This window comes from Lynx canadensis, chromosome D4 (assembly GCF_007474595.2).
Source record: "Lynx canadensis isolate LIC74 chromosome D4, mLynCan4.pri.v2, whole genome shotgun sequence".
NCBI lineage: Eukaryota > Metazoa > Chordata > Mammalia > Carnivora > Felidae > Lynx > Lynx canadensis.
The window spans coordinates 13,081,966-13,102,841 of record NC_044315.2 but is presented as its reverse complement, the minus strand read 5'-3'; the positions used below and the strand labels follow the sequence as shown (position 1 = coordinate 13,102,841).

Here is a 20,876-nt window from a genome sequence, read left to right as displayed (position 1 = left end):
TGGATTTGAGTTGACCTTTCTGCCACAATGGTTACAAGGAAGCTGTTTTTCATTTGAAGTGACATACCGACTTAACAGGCAGAACTGACTCATGAAGTAAATCGGATCAGTATTTTTAATTCAGCAGCACCCGCTCTGAGCACCACAGCGTTATATGTTTCAGGCATGGTGACTCCAGAAACTTGCTTAATGCTGGGAGCTCTCCTGTCAGGGTCCCTGATACTCAGAGAAACCCTACAGTCCACAGTTATTAGCTGATGTGGGGACAGAGGCAGAAATGTTGATTTACCCATAGGCCCCTGGAGAGCCTCCTCACCAGATGCATTACCCAGGGAATATTTTAATAAACCAAGGTGCTAGGAGAATAAAGAGTTTGCAATTGAATAAAAAGAGAAATCTCATTTTTAATTTATAAATTACTGCAAATTTGGGGGGAAGCAAGGGAGCGGGGCAGTAATATAAATCTTGAGTGAATGAATAGATTGGTGATATAGAATCCCATGAAGCAGAGCTTTTAAAGAATTCACCTTCCATTTCTAGTATTTATTTCCCATTCCCTGGACTGTAGTAGACCCCTTATATGTATTATTTTTCTATGTTAAATTATGAAGCCATCTTACCCTGGAAATTTAACATAGATTATCTAAAGAGTACCTTTGACATCCCTAAAATTGATTACCAGCCTCTCTGACACTAAAACTAACAATGTTATGCATAGTAAGTGCTCAGTGAAGACTTGCTGGTTTCACATGACAGATGTTTAAGTGATTTGATCCCATCCTATTAGTATAAGAAATGTGTGAATTTACAGCTTCAAAAAAAAATCCAAAAATATTTTAGCAATGGCAGCATGACTGAAATAAGCACATAGTATTTCAGGCGGTTGTATTAAAGGATTGAGGTCATTTATATATAAATAAATGGTATATCCTAAATACTACACATATTATTTTATTCTTATTATGATTAAGTCAGTCTCATTTCTTTGTATTTATGCCAAATAGAGAAAGGCTAAGCCTGAAGTGGTCAACAATAGCACAGAGAGAAAGACAGGCATATGGCCTATGAGTGACATGAGAAGGTTTTTTTGAGAGTTTTCTATTTTGGAGTAGGTTAGCTATGTACACAGTAAGAAGTTAGAGTTGGCAGGAGACCATCGGGTCCCTTGCTCATAGCTGGCATTGCAAACCTAGCATGACACTTTTCCTACTGAGTCTTGATTCAGCTCGGAACTATTTTGAATTCACTAGGGCACAGGTTCTGCTGCTGTAACAATGGCCCAAAACAATGGGTGCCTAAATGAGGCCGGAGTTTATTCCTTCTATATACGATATTCTGAGCAGGAGTCCAGATTTAATGTAGTGGCCTCACAGTGTTAAGGACTCAGATCCCTTCTTTCTTTTGCTCTTTCTATCCCTGTCTTCATGGCCCGTGGGAGTTTGCCATCACATCTACATTCTAGCCAGAAAAAAAACAGGAATAAGGGAAACTCATACCCTTTCCCTTTAAAGTCACATTGAGGAATTCATACACACCATCTTGGATTACATACCGTGTACCAATATTTGGTCACATGCTTACACCTAGCGAAAAGGGAATTTAGTCTTTATCTTGTACAATTACATAGCTAGCTCAAATCCCATCACTATGAGGGAAAGGAAGAATAGATATCAGGGTACAAATAACAGGTTTTGCCATATCTTTTCAGCTTAGCATTCCAGATTGTTGTTAAGAAATGGCCAGAGCAGTCACATGAGATAGAACATATCTGCCATTCATAAAAAAGATTGCCTATAGGTTCCAATATGTTCACTGGAAAGGCTTGTCCATAAATAGCTCCTGTAGCATATGCTTTGTACCATGTTCTTTCACTCTTTACCTGTGAGTTTTTTAGTGATAGGTGGTTGAAGGGTCTTGCACTGGCTCTGGAAATTATAATTTCCACTTGAAATTGGATTGAGATGAGATGTTTCAAATTATAGAGATTATTTTAGACCATTCTCATTTAGTTACCTTAAGTTAACTAACTCAAGCAGATCCCCTAAGCCTCAAAGTAATTGCCTATGCTGTGCTATGCATATTGCATGCGTATGCCATAATGGATCCTTGATGGAGCCACATATTTTGTTGGACATCATTTGGTAACATTTTAAATCCCAAAATATTAAAAATAAATTAAAAAGATTCTGTGTTTCTATGACGCTGCACTCTTGATATGAATGTTTCAAAGATAAACCCTGGAAAATAATTCTCATGTGACCTACACATGACTATATTCTTGGTAATAAGCAGGAAGATGGGGATTGGGCAGCCTCTCAACTCCATACATTATAACAGGACTTCAGTCCTGTTGGGAGAAAAGGGCGAGGGAGCTAGCTATCTTTGGGAATAAGAGTATCTCCTAACTCTGTTGAGGAAATATTTGAGGAGACCTGATGAGCAGATGAGTTTCTTATGGATTTAAAGCCCTCTTGTGCCAATTATACAATATGACATTCCTACATTTTAATAACCCCTAAGTGACAACCAATAACTTGTCAAAACATAACTGAAGAGCTCTTAAAATGTTTTGAATGACAGTAAATATAAAATTGAGAGTATTTGCTGACACTGACAGTTATAAAAAGATTAATTTATGGAGCTTCTCTTAATAAATGGTGAATTGGGTCACTTTAGAGACCGGGATACATGTGTCCTTATTCATCTAATCCTAGTTGGTTTCTTTTTTCTTTTTTCTTTTTTTTTAGCTTGTGTTTTTCAGTAAAACCACAAAGGTAGATGTATAGACAGTTGGAATTTATCTTCTGTCTTGCTAAAGGAATAAAGCTAGGAAGATCTAATGCCTTACAAATTTAATGAAACCACAGGCAAGTGCTTTGAAAACAAACCTCACCTTTCCTCTCTGGATACTCCATATGTGGCACAGTTATTTTCCCCTGTTTCTGTCTTGCCTAGTATCTTTTCCCTTCTTCCTATAAACCAAACTCAGAGTTATTATTACTTTTCCATTCACATAAGCTATGTCACTGTAGAAAACAAATTCAATGTTTAGAAACCCCATTAGAAAATACTAGTTCAAAAAACAAATGGTAAAGCAAAGCCAATAGTTGTGACAATAACAAAGGGCTAATTTCTATAATAAGCAAAGGGCATCCACAAATCCAAAAGAAAAATTCTATAAGAAAAAGGGCAAAATATATGAACAGGAAGATCACATGAAGAAAGTACAAATACTCAGCCTCACTAGAAAGTAAAGAAATGAAAATGAAGACAGTGAAATGTTTTTAACCTATCAGCAAAAAAAAAAAAAAAGTTTGCAAATATCTACTGTCAGTAAGTGTATATAGAAATACTGACTAGTGTGTGTATAAATATGGGCAACCTTATTTGGAAGACAATTTGGCTGCCCCTATTAAATGTTGAATGAGCATACCCTTTGGCCATGTATTTTTACTTCCAAGAATTTATTCTATTCATATTTATTGCAGTATTGTTTACAGTAATAAAATGGAAATAACTCAAAGATTCAGGAATAATTGACAAATTATGTTGTAAACATATAGTGAAATACTCTGAAGTTACTATGAATAATGGACTAGCTCTGTTTGGGCTCATATGCAAAGATATCCAAAGGTATATTTTTTTTCTTAAGTTAAAAAGCCCGTTGTAAAACAGTACAAGTGTGTGGTTTTGATTACATTTATGTTTATAAAAATTTGAAAGAGTATATGTATATGCTTGTAAAATACCTGAACGGACACAGGTGAATAAGTATTAGTTGTAACTTCTAGGCAGTGAAACCTGAGGTGAGGGAGGTAGGATAAGAACTGATATGTTCCACTTATACCTTTGAACACTTGTCAATGTTGTTTTTTTACAATGAGCAAATATAGCTTTTGTAGTGGAAGGGAGGGAGGAAAGGAAGAAGGAAGGAAAGGAAGGGGGAGGGAAGAAAGGAAATGAAAGAAAGGAAAGGGCCAGGCATAGGCACAGGGGAAGGGAAGGGAAGAAGGAAAGGGAAAGGAAGAAAGCAGAGAGAGTGAGAGAGGGAAGGAGAGAGGGAAAGAGGGAGAGAAGGAGAGAAGGAGGGAGAGAAGGAGGGGCTGAGGGAAGGATGGGGGAGAGAAGGAAGGAGGAAGAAAACATTTGTCAGTAGTCAGCCTATCCATGTAATGTACGAGTTCAGAACCTTCCTCCCTCAAGTATATATATATCATTCCTGACCTCTGGGTAAGCAGCCAGCATAGCCACGTTTTCTCTTGCCCACTCAATCTGTTGTCTATCCTCGGCTTCATCTAAGACAAGAGGAAAGAGTCAAGTGAGGAAACCTAAGGGAAGAGGCTGGTTAAGAACATGTTATGGAGAATCATACTGTCTAATCATACATAAAGAATGTGTATAATAATTATGAGACCAATGTAGCAGATTTGATGCTTACATTTGATAGTAGCTGAAATCAGAAACAAAATTATCTTCCCTACTTGGAGTTAGTGAATGACAAAAGAGTGGAAATTTATCCCCAATTCTTAGCCATAACCAGACACCCTAGTATAATGGGACTCTCGAAAATGTCATACTTTTATATTTCTACCATATGTACAATTCAGTAGAGCTGGAATAATTCATTTTCCCTTCCTTATGGTCCTGGCCACCAGCAAAATCCAGCTCTGCTCTCCTGGGGTCCTTGGGAGCTGGAAGGTGGATGGAGCTGGGTCACACAATAGCTCATTCAACAGCTGTTTCATGTTGGATGTTGTCTGTCATGCTCACTGTGGAAAAGTGGCTCCCTCTATATTCTTTGTTCCACTATACCTTTAAGATGCTTCATAGGGAGCCAAAACACAGGCTTAAAGCTCTTCAGCTTTTCAAAATGTAGCAAAATGAGAACTCAAAATATCTGTCATTTAAAATAAGTAGTGATTGTTCTGGTCTATATTTCCCCTTGACAGTATTTCTATCGCTCTACCAGTATTGGCTTGTGCACCTACAACATACCAAGCACTGTAGGGGTTGCAAGATAAATAAGGCATAGTTGTACACTTGAAGAACTTAGAGTTTGACAAATAAGTTAACAATAACTAGTGTTTAATTGAGTGCTAAACACTTTACAAGAAATCATGATTTACTCCTTACGACAACCCTGTGAAGTGAGTACCATTTATTATTCCCAGTGACCAAAAAACCAAACCAAAACAAAACAAAAAAACCTGAAGTAGGAAGAGGTCAACAATAGCCCCAACATCTGGCTGGTAATAAGAGGCAAACCCAAGAAGTCAGCCTGTGTCAGCCCCCACCACTGTGCTCTTCCTGCTCGGGATACAAAGAGCTGCATTATCATAAGCAGCAAGTGTTAAGTGCCCTTTAAAGACATAAAATACAACAGGAACTCAGACAAAGAGTATTTCTACGTAGAACATTCAAGGGGGGTATGTGGCAGAGATATTTTAAGTAAAATTTTGATGGGTGGAATGTGGGCAATGGATTATAAGCCATGTAGGTGAAAGCTTTCAACCTCCAGAAACTTAGTGCACAGCGTGTGGTCTAATTGAATTTGTTTTACTTTCATTAAATTGTTTATCCTCTCTCTACATTGCATTATTTCAGCTGCAAACATAAACAAGGTCTACATGTGAACTGGGGTTAGTTTTTTAGGAAATACAAACATCAAAATCATGAGGAAAAGATATATATATTTCATTGTTTCCTTTTTCTGGACATTCCTTGAGAGGGGGGAAGTAAAGGTACACTATAGAATAATATATGATAACTGAGACATTATTACATATAGAGAGATATACAGATGGGGCACGTGTACAGCTACACATGCTCATGAGATTTTGTATAACCATGTTTATATATATATACACACATTATTATAAATATATATGTATTTATATATATAACATATAACATATAACATATAATATATAATATATAATATTATATGTTATATATTATATATTATATGTTATATATATAATATATATATACTTTACAAGAAATCGTGTATCTGTGTGTGTGTGTGTGTGTGTGTGTGTGTGTGTATCTCACCAGGTTCACTGCCTTCATTTTCCAGATGGGAAAGCCCACTTAGAAAAGGTCAGGTGTCCTACCTCTTTTCATACCGTGCATTTGCTGGCACAGATCTTAGCTGAGCTGAGAATGCCACACGCTTAGTCTGCTGCTCAGCACAGTCACTGAGTTAGTTTGGGAAGTACTTTTCATGTATTTAACATAACTAACGCCAGGGGAACTCAAATAAGGAAAAGTTCTCCATGCACCTCAGCCAGGAATGAAAGCAGGGTTCTTGGGGTATCAGCCTCATTTGACGCAAAATCTGTGGCCCTTTATTTCCCCATTTCCCCCCTTGAGACCACTTTTACACCATGCCCGATAGGGTGATCAAGGAAATAATGAGACAATTGGGGTCACCGTCACCAAACGCCACATGTTTAGACATTTCCATTTCCAGCCATGCAACAAATCTTCAACAAATCTGGTTAATCTTCGCTAAAATGTTGTTTTAACTTTTGTTCGTTAGGGTTTGGTAACTGGAAGCAAAAAAGAACTACACTGAAAATACCAGCGTGCTCTTCACTCTGCAGGAAACACATAGCCAGGCCAGTTTTGTAGTTGGTCCCATAAACAAAAGCTCGTGCTAAATTTGCCAGGAGGTCTTGTGTTTTTCTCTATCTGGGGCTTTGCTCATAGTATTTAGCAAGCAGTCTAATTGTCATACACAGCAGCAGAGCGGCCTGGGGAGGCGTGTGCTCCCCAGCTGAACTTATTTCTCAGGAACATGCTAATTGGTAAGTTTCTGGGAAATACACAGTAGTTACTCTTGGCTTGTTATTTTACAAACTATTAAGAATCCAGAGGAATCCAGAAACCAACTCTTACATTTTGTGCTTCAAGGGATATTTCTTTGTCTTGCCCCCAGTGATTACGTTCTTATGACAAGGCACCTCTGCCAGGTTGTGGGCACTGAGGAATCACCAAGCAATGTTCTGTAACAGTGGATTAAGACCTTACTGTGTCTCTCACAAATTGGCTACCCTCTGCCCAACGACTGCCCCCGATTGAAGCTCCTCTAGGAGTCTGGCTTGATCTTAGGAAGCTGGGGCCTCCATAAATGTTTCCAGGGAAAGAAGAAAGGAGCAGAAACAGAACTGTTGGTGGGATTCTCCTCTGGGGCCTAGATTTGAAATGAGGTACTGGATCATCTCACCCCAGCCTAGCTTGTTTAGTAAATTAACAACTCCAGAGTCTTGATATTACAATTAAATTCATCTCCCAGGTTGGGATAGTATAGACAAATTGGTAAGGAAACCTATTATAATGAAGTGGCTTTGATGACTTTTTCTTTGGATAAATAGGTAGGTAGATATATACATGTATGTATACACAGAAGGAAGGAAGGAAGGAAGGAAGGAAGGAAGGAAGGAAGGAAGGAAGGAAGGAAGGAAGGAAGGAAGGGAGGGAGGAAAAGAAAGAAAGAAAGAAAGAAAGAAAGGAAGGAAGGAAGGAAGGAAGGAAGGAAGGAAGAATATATAGATATATAGGTATATAGATATATAGATATATATAAAATACCTATATATACATATGGTTGTGTCTGTGTATCTAATTAGTCATTTTCTTGGCAATGAAAGAAGAAGGAAATGTGGGGATCTTTTCAGTAAATAATATTGTGCATATTGAATGATATGTTGTCATTGGTTTCAATTATTCTTTAAAAAGAAAAGAAATTAAGTACATTAGCCAGTGGAGGGGAAAAAATACTCCTTGTCAAAAGTAGCTAATCACCTGAGAAGAGGACACATATCTCCAAAAACAAGAAAAAATTAATGTTTTTAAAAGGAAAGAGGGGGCAATCCTGTTCTTGTGCAGTCTTGGAAAACAGCATCGAAAGATTCATAATTATTATTATCATCATGGTACCAACAGCTAACATTTCTAGAGGATTTACAAGGGCTAAGCACTCAACACGGATTGCCTTGCTTAACCCTTTGAGCCCCACAACATTCACCTAGGCTGACGCAGAATAATGAGGGATGCTTGCTCCATCCAGCAAAGGGGATGGCTGATTTTAAGAACCCAAACAAGTAGAAGAATGAGAAAATCAGGTATAGCTGCTACAGAGGGCTGTTTGATGCTTTGCAAAAGTCTCAGTGTGCAACTTGGATTGCCATCACAGTATAAATTTATAAAGTGGGTGAGTCCGTCTGCTTTAATAAAATGTATATTCAACCATTGGGTTGTAGAAATTTCAAAGATTTTATTTTTTGACAGGATGCCTGCCGTTTTTCTCTCTTGACTCCCGCTTGTTTTATTCATTTTGGGGTAGTTGCCAATTAGACCCAATTGGTAAGTATAATTAATGGACAACATGAATCTCTTCTTAAACCCCAACCAAGAAAATTAACCATAAAACCATTCATTTCCTTTCAAAATTCCTAACGCTCTCTCTCCCTATGACTGCTGTTTATCTCTTTCTAAGACTTCCAACCGCATCCGAGATGATGATGATTATTCCCTATTATTTATCATCTTAAAATCCCCCATAAAACAGAGGATAAAGATGAGCGTTTCTGGAGGCGCTGGTGTGTTCCAGGCACTAGGCTAGGCGTTTTCATATATACTGCTCTTAATATATGAGCAGAGATCCTTCAATGCAGAGATCCTTCAAGGTAGGGATTATTATCTTCCTTTTTTACAGTTGATGAAATCGCATTTCAGAGTAACTAAGCCCTTGTTCTAAATCCAGTTAGTGGCACAGCATAGCACAAACCAGGCTGATGTGATTCCCAAATCCTTGCTCTTTTCACCCCACAGAAGGAAGCATTATTTAACTCAAAAAGGCACTCCCCTAACATCTTGTTACCTTGGAGGGTTTAGGGGTCTTTATTTCATTCAACAACTGTTTGAACACAAGTTCCACATCATACACGGGTTGAACATCAGTTCAGCTGGAATTCTTCAACAGGAGAACTTTGGGCGGAGGACGGTGGTTAGTGGCAAGATGGTGGAGGAATTCACAGGAGCAACGTGAGGAGGAAGTAGGGCAGGGTGATGGCATGGAGGGTGGGGGTGAAGATAAGCAGAGGAGATGCTGATCGTGTACCCATGGCTACAGTCTTTCTTCATGTGACTCGTGGACTTCCCTTTGTCATCCTATGCCTGAGAATATATGAAGGAGGCTGGGAAGGCAAAGGGACGTTCAATTGTCATCACTGGCATCTTTTTTGATCATTGCACCATGTTCAAATGCATTGGGGTAACCATGACATGAAAATTTCCATCACTGAGCCCATAACTGTTCCATGAGACCAATAGCAGTCAATAAGTTAAGGGTCATAGCAGAACTTCATCCAGGGAGACCTGGAAGTAAGAAATAATGAATTTATATTCTCATAGACTGAAAGCCCTGAGTTCAAACCACATGACCTGAAAAGGATGTTAAACTTCCCCTAGGTGGGTTACATGTATATCAGGGACATTTCATTGCCTTCTGTGGATGCTCTAACCTGTTCAGCCCAATCATTTGGACTTTCTACTACCTGTAGACTCAACAGAGCAAGTAAAAGACCATCCAAAATATGTATATCAAATTCATGATTCATAACTTTGGACTCTGATGACCTGCCATTTTTCAGACGCCCTCAACTGAACGTGTTGTTCAAACTTTTCTCTACTTTTTAAAGAATTTTCCCTCTATAAATCTATAAAAGAATAGATTGTGTGAAAAAGATAATACAGTCTAAACATCTGCCCTCTCTTATCTTTTGCAATGGCCTGATACAAGTTGGCTGTCCCTGAAATGTTTGTCATGCTTGGTACTAAAATGTCACTTTGTCCATCAAGACAATAATGGACTCAAAGGAATAATGTTGGGGGAGTAGATCTCATGTTAGTGAAACCTGTGTCTTCACAGTCTGCCTACTTTGTTTATCTGACTCATTTTCCAATCCAGGCTAAGCAAAAAGCTTTCTCTTTTAGCTAAGAGCTCCTTTCTGCATTAGAATGACTTTGTTCAGGGACTGGCGCAGTTCCTGAATGAGTCCAACAGGGGAGCTATCCACCATTCTGATAAGATCTCTTAGGTTCTTTTACATGCAGGAAAGAATGCTGAGATCTCTTTTCAGATTAGAAAGATGTGGATAGCAAATATTTGGCATTTTGGTCTCAATAGTCAGCAAAATCTGCTGTTATTGGTCAGCCCCATAATAGGTTCCTCTCATGATAGCATAGACCCTCTTGATGTGACCCAACCTCTTCCTTATTCCACTGCTAACCAAAAGTCTTTCTATATGTTTTCATCTGTTGTTTCTCTGGTTTCCCCTTCTTTCATAATTCATGGAGACCTTATGTTCCACCCCTTTTAAGCTACTTGCAATTTCCCCATAAACGACATGATGACGTTCCTCATTGGAGGTGTTTTTCTCCTGTATTGACATTTGCTGAAATTCCAACCTCTTCCAATTCTACTTAAGGACAAAAACCTACACTTCCAAGCCTCAGCTTGAAAATCTTCTCTTCTATGAAATCTTATAACACACACACACACACACACACACACACACACACACGCACGCGCGTGCGCACACACACACACATATTCTTGTAGGCTCAATTATTTGCCATATAATCCATGTTCCCACAGCACTAAGCCTCTGTCGCAGAACTGCCTCTTTTGGTAAAGCGGTGATCTCTATCTGCCTGCACCGTGCTCCGTCACCTGTAGATTGTGAGCTCCTTGTGAGCAGAGTCTGAGTCTTAGTCATTTTTGTCATCCGGCAAACCTAGCACAGTGCCTGGTATATGCAGGTAGGGGCTCAATAAATTTTTATTGTAAACGTCAATAAATGTTTTTCTGGCCTTATTTTTAGCTCTGGTTTCCAGCACGACATAAAAATGTAATAGACGAGCTTAGATGTTAAAAGCTTCAAAGGAAAGACACGTAGTAAAACAGTAACACATAGACAGACTCTGGGCAGATAAATGCACAGGAACATGTACAGGCAAAGACCATCATGAATACTTCTGTCATGGGCATGAAAGTATTTATTCTGGAAATTTGAATCATGATTCTTGTTGAATCATGATTCTTATTAAATCGTTTCCATCTTAGGAACTTAGAGAGTCGAAGGATGTGTATTTTTTGGAGCGGCCAAAGCCATCACGGCTCCATTATTTCCATATACACAGAAAAAGAAGTAAGTATTGATCTTCCCCCCCTTATTTAAAGTGATAATTGCCTATGGCTGCTTTTCAGTCTAGATTAGGATCAACCATTCAGTAAAAATGCATAGCTACCTTTAGGAAGTTAGGCTAACATAAAATAAATGGCAGAACTTGTGCTGACTGGCTGACTGAGTACTTTTCTGCCATAATCAACAATTTTACTGTGGGATATATTTAGAGAGGATGAGGTGTCTCACTCTCTAGGGTTCTAAAAGAAAGTGGGCTGAGATTTTAATTTGCTTGAGGTGATTAAGGCCAGGGAATTTGTCAGGAGACCCTTCAAAGCCCCTTTCCCAGAATTTAAAATAATTTGCCTTCAAATAGTGTTTGAATCATTTCACACCAGTGACACTGATGGCTGTAAAAGTGAAATGCATTTCATATAGGCTTGAAGAGTGACCAGAAATAGTGCTCCCAAGATGTCAGCAATAAAATTGTCATAGATTCTAACAGAATAAAAATCTTTTAACCTTGAACCCTTGGCTCAAGATATTAACCTCTGAGGAAAAAAAAAAACAAACAGGAGACTAGAGACCTTATTCCGTAATACCGGCCAAATAGGCGAACTTTTTTTTTCCTTTTTTGGCATCCAGAGCTGAAACAAGCAAGCAGCTCTTCCCCTTACCGAACAGGCTGTTCCTGTTCTTTGAGCAGGGTCAGATTTCAAAAGCTGCCTTGAGTTCCACAGGCTGCAGCCCTGTAGGCAAGTCCTAGATCTCAGGCAGAGGAATCAACAGTTCTTGCTGGCTAATGAGCCTGGGCGTCTTTGCGACCACACGGGGTTCTGTGGGCAATTCCTGCTGGAAGGAGGGAGGATGAAAAAACAGGTGTGCCTTTGCTAACACGGGGGACTGAGGATTGACGAGTCAGCTCTTCTGGTCATCAAACAAATCTGAGCTGAACCTTTCCTCATTAGCCACATTTCTTCCACCCAGAGGGAGAACACAGGAAGTGAGTTCTGACTCGGGTGCACATCAGAATTTATTAGGAAATCGTGGTGGGGGGGAGGGGGGATTCTGAAAGAAGTAACAACTAACGTGGCCAGCCCGCACCATCAGGAGACTGGGGACAAGTAGAAAGTTCTCTTCTCCCTTGTATTTCCGTTCTTAGATTCTGTTTGCAGGTCGTGCATGGAACAGGATTTGTTTGGTCCTGTCAACTTACTTGTTTCCGTTATTCAGGTAATAAGAACCGTTACAGTGAGTATGAATTATGGTTCATAAACTTAGGTAGGTAGGAAATGTTGCATAATAAAAATTTTCCTTAAATCAAATAAATCCAATTCTAAGCTCCCTTTCCATCTAGTTTTGGTGAATTCAATCTCAGTTTTTATTGTGTCTCTCTTTCCCTCCCACTCCTCCTGATGTCCTCCCTCTGACCCCTCCCCTTCTCCCCTTCCTTTCCCATCTTCTCCCCCTCTCAGCTGCCCCCCCCCCCTCAGGTATAGTGTACCTGGGAAATTGGGAAGAGGCCTCTTATTTTCCCTCAGCCAAGGTAACCATTGGTACTGGAACTGCCCAAGTCTGCATGGTCCCCCACCCCACCGCCCCCACGCCCAGGCCAGGCAGAAGGTTCTGGTGCTCCAGTGCTGAGCGCAGCACCAGGGTGCACTTCATAGCAGTCCCCTTCAGGCCAGGTGTCTGTGCTCATCCCACCCTCCTGGAGCTTGCATTTGGGTTGAAGGAAACCAAAAATAAGTAAAATATGTAGTGTATTGGGTAGGAATAAGTGTCAGGGAGAGAAGGAAGGCAGAGAGGCCAAAAAGGGGAGTGTAAGGAGGAGGTTGCATTTTTAAATAGAGTGGTGGAGAAGGCCTCACTGGAAAGGGGACACTTGAGTGAAGACTTTAGGAAGTGAGGGAGCAGAGTATGTGACATATTGGGGACAACCATTGCTGGCAGAAGGAATGGCAGTGAAAAGGCACTGAGGCAGGAATGTGGGCTACATGATCGGAGAACATCAGGAGGAGCCTGTGTGGCCATGTGGAAGGAAAGGGAGGAGAGGAGTAGGAGAGGAGTCCAGGGAAGGAATGAGGGCCAGATCCAATGAGGACGGTAAGAACTTTGACTTCTACACTTGCCCTGTGTGCAATAGTAGCTTGCAGAGTTTTGAGCAAAGGAAGAAGTGTTCTTGTATGTTTCAACAGCATCACCCCACCTACTGAGTTGAGTAGCCTACATAGGGAGCAGGTGTGAAAGCAGAAACAGCAGTGAAGAGACCATAGCAAGAATCCAGACAAAAGCTGGCAGTGCTTAGACTAGGTGTATAATTCAGGCTATAATTTGAAGGCAGAGCAAGCAAGATTTACCATTACATTTGATACAAGGTGTGAGAGGGACAGATGAATCCAAGGTGACTCCCAGTTTGGGGGACTGACCAGCTAGAAGAATGCACTGCCATGTATTCAGATGGGGAAGACTGGGGAGGAGGGTGGAAGGTAGAGACAATATCAGGAGCTTACCTTTGGGTGCGTCTTATCTGAGCTATCCCATGGCACTGCGGCCATGTCGAGAGGAGCAAGGTTGGGCAAGACTGAAGCTCAGTGCAGATAGTGGTCTGGAGATATAAATAGGGAAGTCGCCCATGTCTGGCCAGTGTACAAAACCATGTGAGTGGGTGAGATCATCCAGGGTATGAGTGAGGAGAGGAGACAAGGAAACAGCAGAGGACCAAGAACTGAATCAGTCCTTCTACGAGAGGTCAGGGAGGTGAGAAGGCACCAGCAGTGATGAAGAAGGAGGAGCTAGTGAAGTAAGGAGAGGGAGCTTCTGGAATCCAAATGAAGAGCATATTTCCAAGAGGAAGCCATGGCCAACTGTGTAAATGCTTTTGATGGGTCAAGTAAGATGAAACCTGCGAACTGACCATCGGGATATTGCGAGTCCCTTCTCCCTGTCTCATCCCATCCCATCTCTACCCATCAGAGACACTTGCCTTGTCTTCTTTCTCTTTAAGACATTAATGAGCTTAGGTTTTTAACAAAAGCCATCCAGAGAGCTCATCTTCAGGCCAGCAATGCCAACTTTCCCTAAGAAAAGACAGCCCAGTGGGCCCTTTTGGAAATAAGGAGAAGGAAAAATAAATGGAAAACAAAATATGAATTAGTAACTCAGTAAATGATCCTGTTAGACAGAAAATACATTATTTGCTTTTAGGCCACATACCAAGTAGAGGGTATATTCAACATAGGTAAATAATTTTCAGCAGTACAGTGAATCCCCTACTGAAATAGGATGAAGTGGGAAGCTATTCATTTTTAAAGAGTTGGTTCTAGGGGATGAACTAGGGGAACTGGTTCTAGGGGAAGAAGAGCACATAACTTCCAGTAAGGGCAATGCTACATCAATCACATACAACTGAACTGGATGTCACTGCTTGGCTTACACAGCTTTCCAGCTTGGTTAGCTTCTCATTGATCATAGATGTACTCAAGCTTGGCAGACTAACAGATGTTGCTTCATAGGAATCATTTTTATCACAACAGTTAGACCCAAAGGTTGGCAAACTACAGCCCATGGGCCAAATCCAGCCTGCCATCTGTCTTTGTAAATAAAGCTTTATTGGAACACGGCCATGTCCATGCTCATTCTTTTATGTACCATCTATGGCTGCCTTCAACCAACAGTGACAGAGTTGAGGACTTACAGCAGAGGTTGTCTGTCCTGCAAACCTGAAAATACTTACTATCTGGCCTTTTGCAGAAAAAGTTTGCAGACTCCTGATTTAGATTTAGATTTGTTCCAGGGAACAAAACATGGATGTTTCAGTCCTACTCCATGGGCTCTCATCTTAATTTACTGCAAGGGACACATCTTAGATTCCACTTCTTTTCATAGTTGGAAATCTCCTCTACTTATAGCTTAATGCTGGGGCAGCAGTTCTGGTCCATTGGGCCACTGGCAATAGCATCACCTGGGAACTTGTTAGAAATGCACATTCTCAAGTCCCATTTTAGACCTACTTGTCAGAAGCTCCGGGAAGGTGTGCAGCGGGGTGTTCTCGAACTGCTCCCCAGGAAATTCTGATACATGCTAAACTCAAGAGCCATGTGCTACAGCAGACTCTGATCAGAAGAGCTGAGACCTTGACATGGGCATTTCTGCACACCCCTTCCAGTGATAGTTTTCAATGCACAAACTAGGTCTTTGCACATTAGAATTAGGGTTTTGAGAACAGTCCTTAGATTGCCACTTTCTTATATATAACATTAGGAGAGCCCATCTTCTAGAATGATGGTATTAGCACTTATTATTGCAGTCAAATGGTTCTTGGTGGCAGAGTAGGAATAAGCCAAGTGTCTGTTTTCACATGAACATGACAGAGTAGGATAATGACTGAGTGATTAAGGACCCAAAGTACCATTGGATGCCCTTGGGCATGACTGTCTGCTGATTCCTCATTGTGGCCCTCCAGTATGTTTAAGTGATAGAATGTAACGAGGCATTTACTTATAAGAGAGAAAAGTAGAAGGGATTTATTTTCAGCACCATCAAGGATATGCTAGAATGAGAAAAACTTTAAATCAATATTCTCCCCCTACAGGATTTATGCAGGTGCTGCTGTGTTATAGTTGCTGTTTTCCTTTGTTTAATGATCTAATCCCTCCCTGGAGCTTCATCCTTTTGAGTACCTAAGGGAAGGAATATCTCTGATAATGAATAGCTGTGGTTTAGATGGAGCTGGAAACCTGCTCCCAGGGAATCAGAGAGGGGTAGCAGTGAGTCTTGGCCTTATTAAGTGGGGAAGAGAGGCAAAAAGGGGACAGTGAACAAACTCAGGCCCCTTTCTAAATATCTGACGTTGGCATCCATTTTTAAAATTTTTCAGAAATGAATTTGGCACTCTGAGGCATGAGAAAGATAGAGCGACCATTGTACTGGTTTGTCCAGGACTAGATCTGGTTTATACTAGTCATCCCAGAAGAACTATTAACAATTGACGACCCTTTCATTTGCAAAATGTCCTGGTATTTGTATGATAAAACAAATGGTCACCCAAGTGAGAGACGACCCAGTAAGAGTGCAAATAGTGTAGACCCAGTGACGATACTCAGTTTACTCTCTGTGCCTCAGTTTATTTAAGTGTAAACTGAAATTTAAAATCTTTCTATCATAGGATTGTTGAGCATGTTGTGTAAGCATGTGCAACCCGCCTGGCTGCTGCCCAACACCTGGCAGGTGCTCAGCAACTGCTTGTTCCCCAAAGAGAAAAAAAAAACTGCCTTCAGCCAGTTGGCGGAGTGGACTTCACTATGAGAGATCATTCACTGCAACCCAGAAATTCATAAGCAGCCTTGTTTTGGCACCATTTGTAACTAGGTTTTTTAACATATTGGAATTGTCATTTCCTTGTGAGGAGCTATAAAAACATAAAGAAGGGGTGCCTGGGTGGCTCAATCCATGAAGCGTCTGACCTCTGCTCAGGTCATAATCTCATGGTTCATGAGTTTGAGTCCCGCGTTGGACTCTGTGCTGACAGCTCAGAGCCTGGAGCCTGCTTCAGATTCTGTGACCCCTCTCTCCCTGCCCCTCCCCTGCTCATGCTCTTGCTCTCTCTCTCTCTCAAAAATAAATAAACATTAAAGTTTTTTAAAAAAACATTTAAAAAATGTCTGCTAGAGAAGGCCATCTTTGCACTTGAAAAATGATCTCACATCACAAATTTGAACCAGAGGCTCAAGTTTGTTAGATGTTCTGATGCTAAGTGAATACAAGCAAGAGAAATAACAGTATTATAATTCATGGTGTTAGAGCTTGAGAAAGTCTAATACATTATACTTCACCCTTGATGGAACAAGATTGAAACTGACTGAGAGTTGGACACCAGAGTCAGGCAGATGGAGATCAAAACATAATTTTTATTAATGGTGAAGTTATTGGAAATAATGACCTAGTGTGAGCGCCAAATGGGTTTGCCTTTTTCAGCCTCCAGACAGCCAACCAGAAAAGAAATCTGTGTCTACAAAAGACACCTTTATTAATAGCATTGACTTTATTAATAGCATTGGTCCATGGAGGACAAGGAAGAAAGAAGCTCAGCTCTCTTCAGTGGGAGACTACTAGTGGATTTGTTCTATCTCACCAAGAAACATAGACAGACATTAGTCACCCCCAATCAAGTTGCTCAGTTTTACATGTGGAGACGAGTAAGGGAAGGACAAGGGGCTAGATATGTTCCACTAATGGAGCTCCATCCACACGGAACTTGAAACCAGAGGAAAGAAGGTTCCTCATGTCGTCATCCATATTTCCCACTGAGTATTTAGTCATGATAAAGATTTGAACAGACTGGACTTGACACATTGTCTTTTAGAAAAGATGCCCAGACAGTCAAATAAAAATTTATCACTTCTCCCAACTGCTGGTCAGAAATTGGACTAAATACTATTACTAGATGTCAAACAATCAGTACCCTTCCTTTGTCTCATATAGGATAATGGCAGTCAGTTAGTTTAATAACCTTGGTGGTGAATGAAGGTCACTTCTAGCCAACAGCACTGTAGCTGCTGCTGAATCATATCAATCACCTCAGAGAGAACAGAATTATGTTTCCATTTCAGTCACGTAAGTCCCTATTCATTTCATGTGGAGGAAGTAATAGCTTTCATGGATATCGTTCCAGCAAAGGGAAGAATGTAAACCTTTGTTTACGTCTTTCCCCTCCCAGTGGCCAGGACACGTTGTCACTCCAGCTGGGTCCAATTCTGAGAAACAATGAGACTTCAATTTAAAAGGACAAGACAGCTGAACCGAAATTGGCTATTTGAGTCGCTAAGAATCTGGACTCTTCCAGACCTAATCCAAATGGACAAGTGAAATGTGAGCACCGGCCCAGGTGACTCAGCAGCTCCTTCTCTAGGTCTCTGACCACTGCTGAGGCCGGGTAGTTAAGGCGTGTGAAAGGACACGATGGGGCCACTTAAATGGCTGTCGTGTCAACTGTCAGAAATACACATCGATAGTATTGAGATATGGTACTCGGTCCCTGTATAACCACCAATTTATTCCTGTCCCTTCAACTGTGCTAGTCCCAAGGCACTGTACCTGAGGCTCTGTACATTTTAATTTTGTTTTATTTCACAATTATCGAAACCACCTTCTACATGTGAGGCACTTTTGACACCAGGATGTTGCCTAAAGGGGGGGGGGGGGGCAGGGGTCTGTTCAAGAAGTTTAAATTTAGTGGATGAAACTTTCATTAAAGCAAGGCAGAATAAAATAACTGCCAAAACATAGATAAAAGAAAAAAAAATCAGCAACAGGCTACAAAGGAATGAATGATTAATACTACCTAAGGGAGTTAAGAAATACCTCAGCAATTAGTAACATTTAAAGTAGACTCTAAAGATTGCATTGGGGTCTCTGAGAGGCCACAATAAAGAGTACCTGCCTTTCTCATCGAAATTCTGAACAATCTCAGAAATAAAAAAAAGTACTTGATAAAACTCACAATACCAGTTTTTGTTGGACAAGTTAGCAGGTATGGCTTTAAGACCATTGGCCAAGTGGGTTTAATGGCTCCCCCAGATCTGGCAGAATCCCATAGTGAGCCTTTACCCCACCCCTCATGCCTCACCAACATACCTTTAGGGGCAGAGCCCCCGGAGAAGCTGGGAGACCTCACTCTTCCTCATGAAACTGGGAGTGGGGAGAGACACTCCCCTCTGAAAATTTGGATGGCTAGGAGGAAGTTAAAGCAGAATCCTAGCTGGCAGATCATGAAGATAGTCTGATGAGACCGGAATTAAGGTGAACAGAAGATCTGGAGGGAGATGAGGCTACAGATGAAGGTTGGGCCAGAACACGGGGAGCCTCGCCTGTCACGTGAAAAGTGTGGACTTTTGTCACTAAAGATGGCTACAGAGAAGACTGTATTTATGATGATAACTAGCCGGTGGTGATTGCTGTGGAGGCAGGGAAATAAGGCAGGAAGCACTTCGGGAATGAGCCAATGAATGAACATAAAACCCTAGGCATCTGGGACAATTCCCGATTTCATGAAAATTTAAATCAGATCTCAGTGCCCTGGATCTCAGGCCAATTGATTGAGGGGAAGTGGCTCACGTCAGAAAATATCTAAAAATTTCTGTGGAAATAATTACATTGTCATTTAACCTATAAGAAATCAGGATGGGGCACCTAGGTGGCTCAGTCGGATTAGTGGCTGATTCTTGATTTTGGCTAAGGTCACGATCTCACAGTTGTGACATGGAGCCCTGCTTCGGGCTCCTTGCTGGGTGTGGAGCCTGCTTAATATTCTCTCTTTCTACCTCTCCTTCTGCCTGCCTCTCTCTCTCTCTCTCTCTCTCTCTCTCTCTCTCTCTCTCTCAAAAACAAAAATAAGAAAATAAAGAAAAAAGAAATCAGGGTATACTTGATAGTAATTCAGTATCCTGCCTTTTATACCCCAAGTTTTAGTGAGCAACTACTATGTGTAGTAGCAACGACTATGTGCATGCCATGCAGGGAATACAAAGAGAAACCCACCTAATAGAGAAAAGAGGTGTCCAAACATATAATTAATGAGAGAAAACTTCAAGAGATAGGAAAGGCACTATGAGAAAGTTTTAATGCCTTTTATGCCAAAGTAATTGATAGACAAATTTTAAAAATCTCTTCATTGGCATGGGCTTTAAAAAAAAATGCTATGAGGCAACACAAGTGAGAATTATTAATTCTGCCTGGTGGGTAAAAGGGGGGAAGGGGCTCAGGAAGGCTTGTCTTTGAACCTGGAAACTGCAGGATGAGTGTAAGTTCCTCAGAGTAAGTCAAAAAGAACATTCCTTGAAGAGAGAAAAGAACTTTTCACATTTGGGGGAGGAAGACATAATTGTTATAAGGGGAGGATGGGCATAGTATTATAAAGTCAAAGGAGTTAGAACCACTCTGATTACCTTACATCTGAGAAGGCAAAGGATGCCTTTTGATGTGGGTTTGAACAGAGTAGAAACTAAGAAGACTTCGGCTTTGTTTGGGCGAGTTTTCTTGTAGACTTAGATCAATTACATTAAAACATTCAGCCTGCAAACAATGGCCTCAAAGAAAACGCTGGCTCTTTCCTTTTATGAAAGTAATACTTGCACCACAGCCCATGGGATCGGCTGTTCCTTTTCTATTGAAATGATTCACGTAGAATGTTACTTGGATGTCCCGGTAATATATGAACATTAACAGCAGGATATTTCAATCAGAACTGGCTTGCCGTAAGGGAATAACTGTTTCCCATTGACTAAGTCAAAAGCCGAGTTAGTTTATTAGCATATAATATACTTGGAGTCAGTTTATGGATTTTGTTATTTGGCATTTACATCTTTGTCCAAACCACAAAACTCAAATGGCTTAACAAGCTGATTGAAGCACCCAGAAGAGGCCACGGTAGAAGGCATTTGGGGAGTGATACAAAAAGTCACCTAACCACCCCCCCCCCCTGCCAGAAAGAATCGCCTACCCCAAAACAAATAGTTTTAGCCTTTTGGATACAAGATAAAAAAAAATTTGTCTTCCTCAGCATATTATTATTGGTCTGCATGAGAGGACATTCAAACTTTGGAAAAACATGTTTCAAATTATTTGTCAACTCCTCCTTTTGGTTTAAGTATATGAAGCGCATTTATTTTTCTGTTATCCTCATGA

General features: G+C 40.7%; 1 protein-coding gene across 5 annotated transcripts in view; it reads left to right on the top strand.

The window, feature by feature from the left end:
• Positions 1–20,876, top strand: part of TRPM3 (transient receptor potential cation channel subfamily M member 3) — a 502,889-nt gene that overhangs the window by 281,394 nt on the left and 200,619 nt on the right. For 2 of the 5 annotated variants that reach the window (XM_032595678.1, XM_030293198.1), the window contains exon 7: positions 8,293–8,367. The exons of the other annotated variants lie outside the window; for them this stretch is intronic. In XM_032595678.1, the coding sequence (XP_032451569.1) occupies positions 8,293–8,367 (75 nt within the window). The remainder of the gene's footprint in view (positions 1–8,292; positions 8,368–20,876) is intronic. 5 annotated transcript variants of the gene reach the window in all.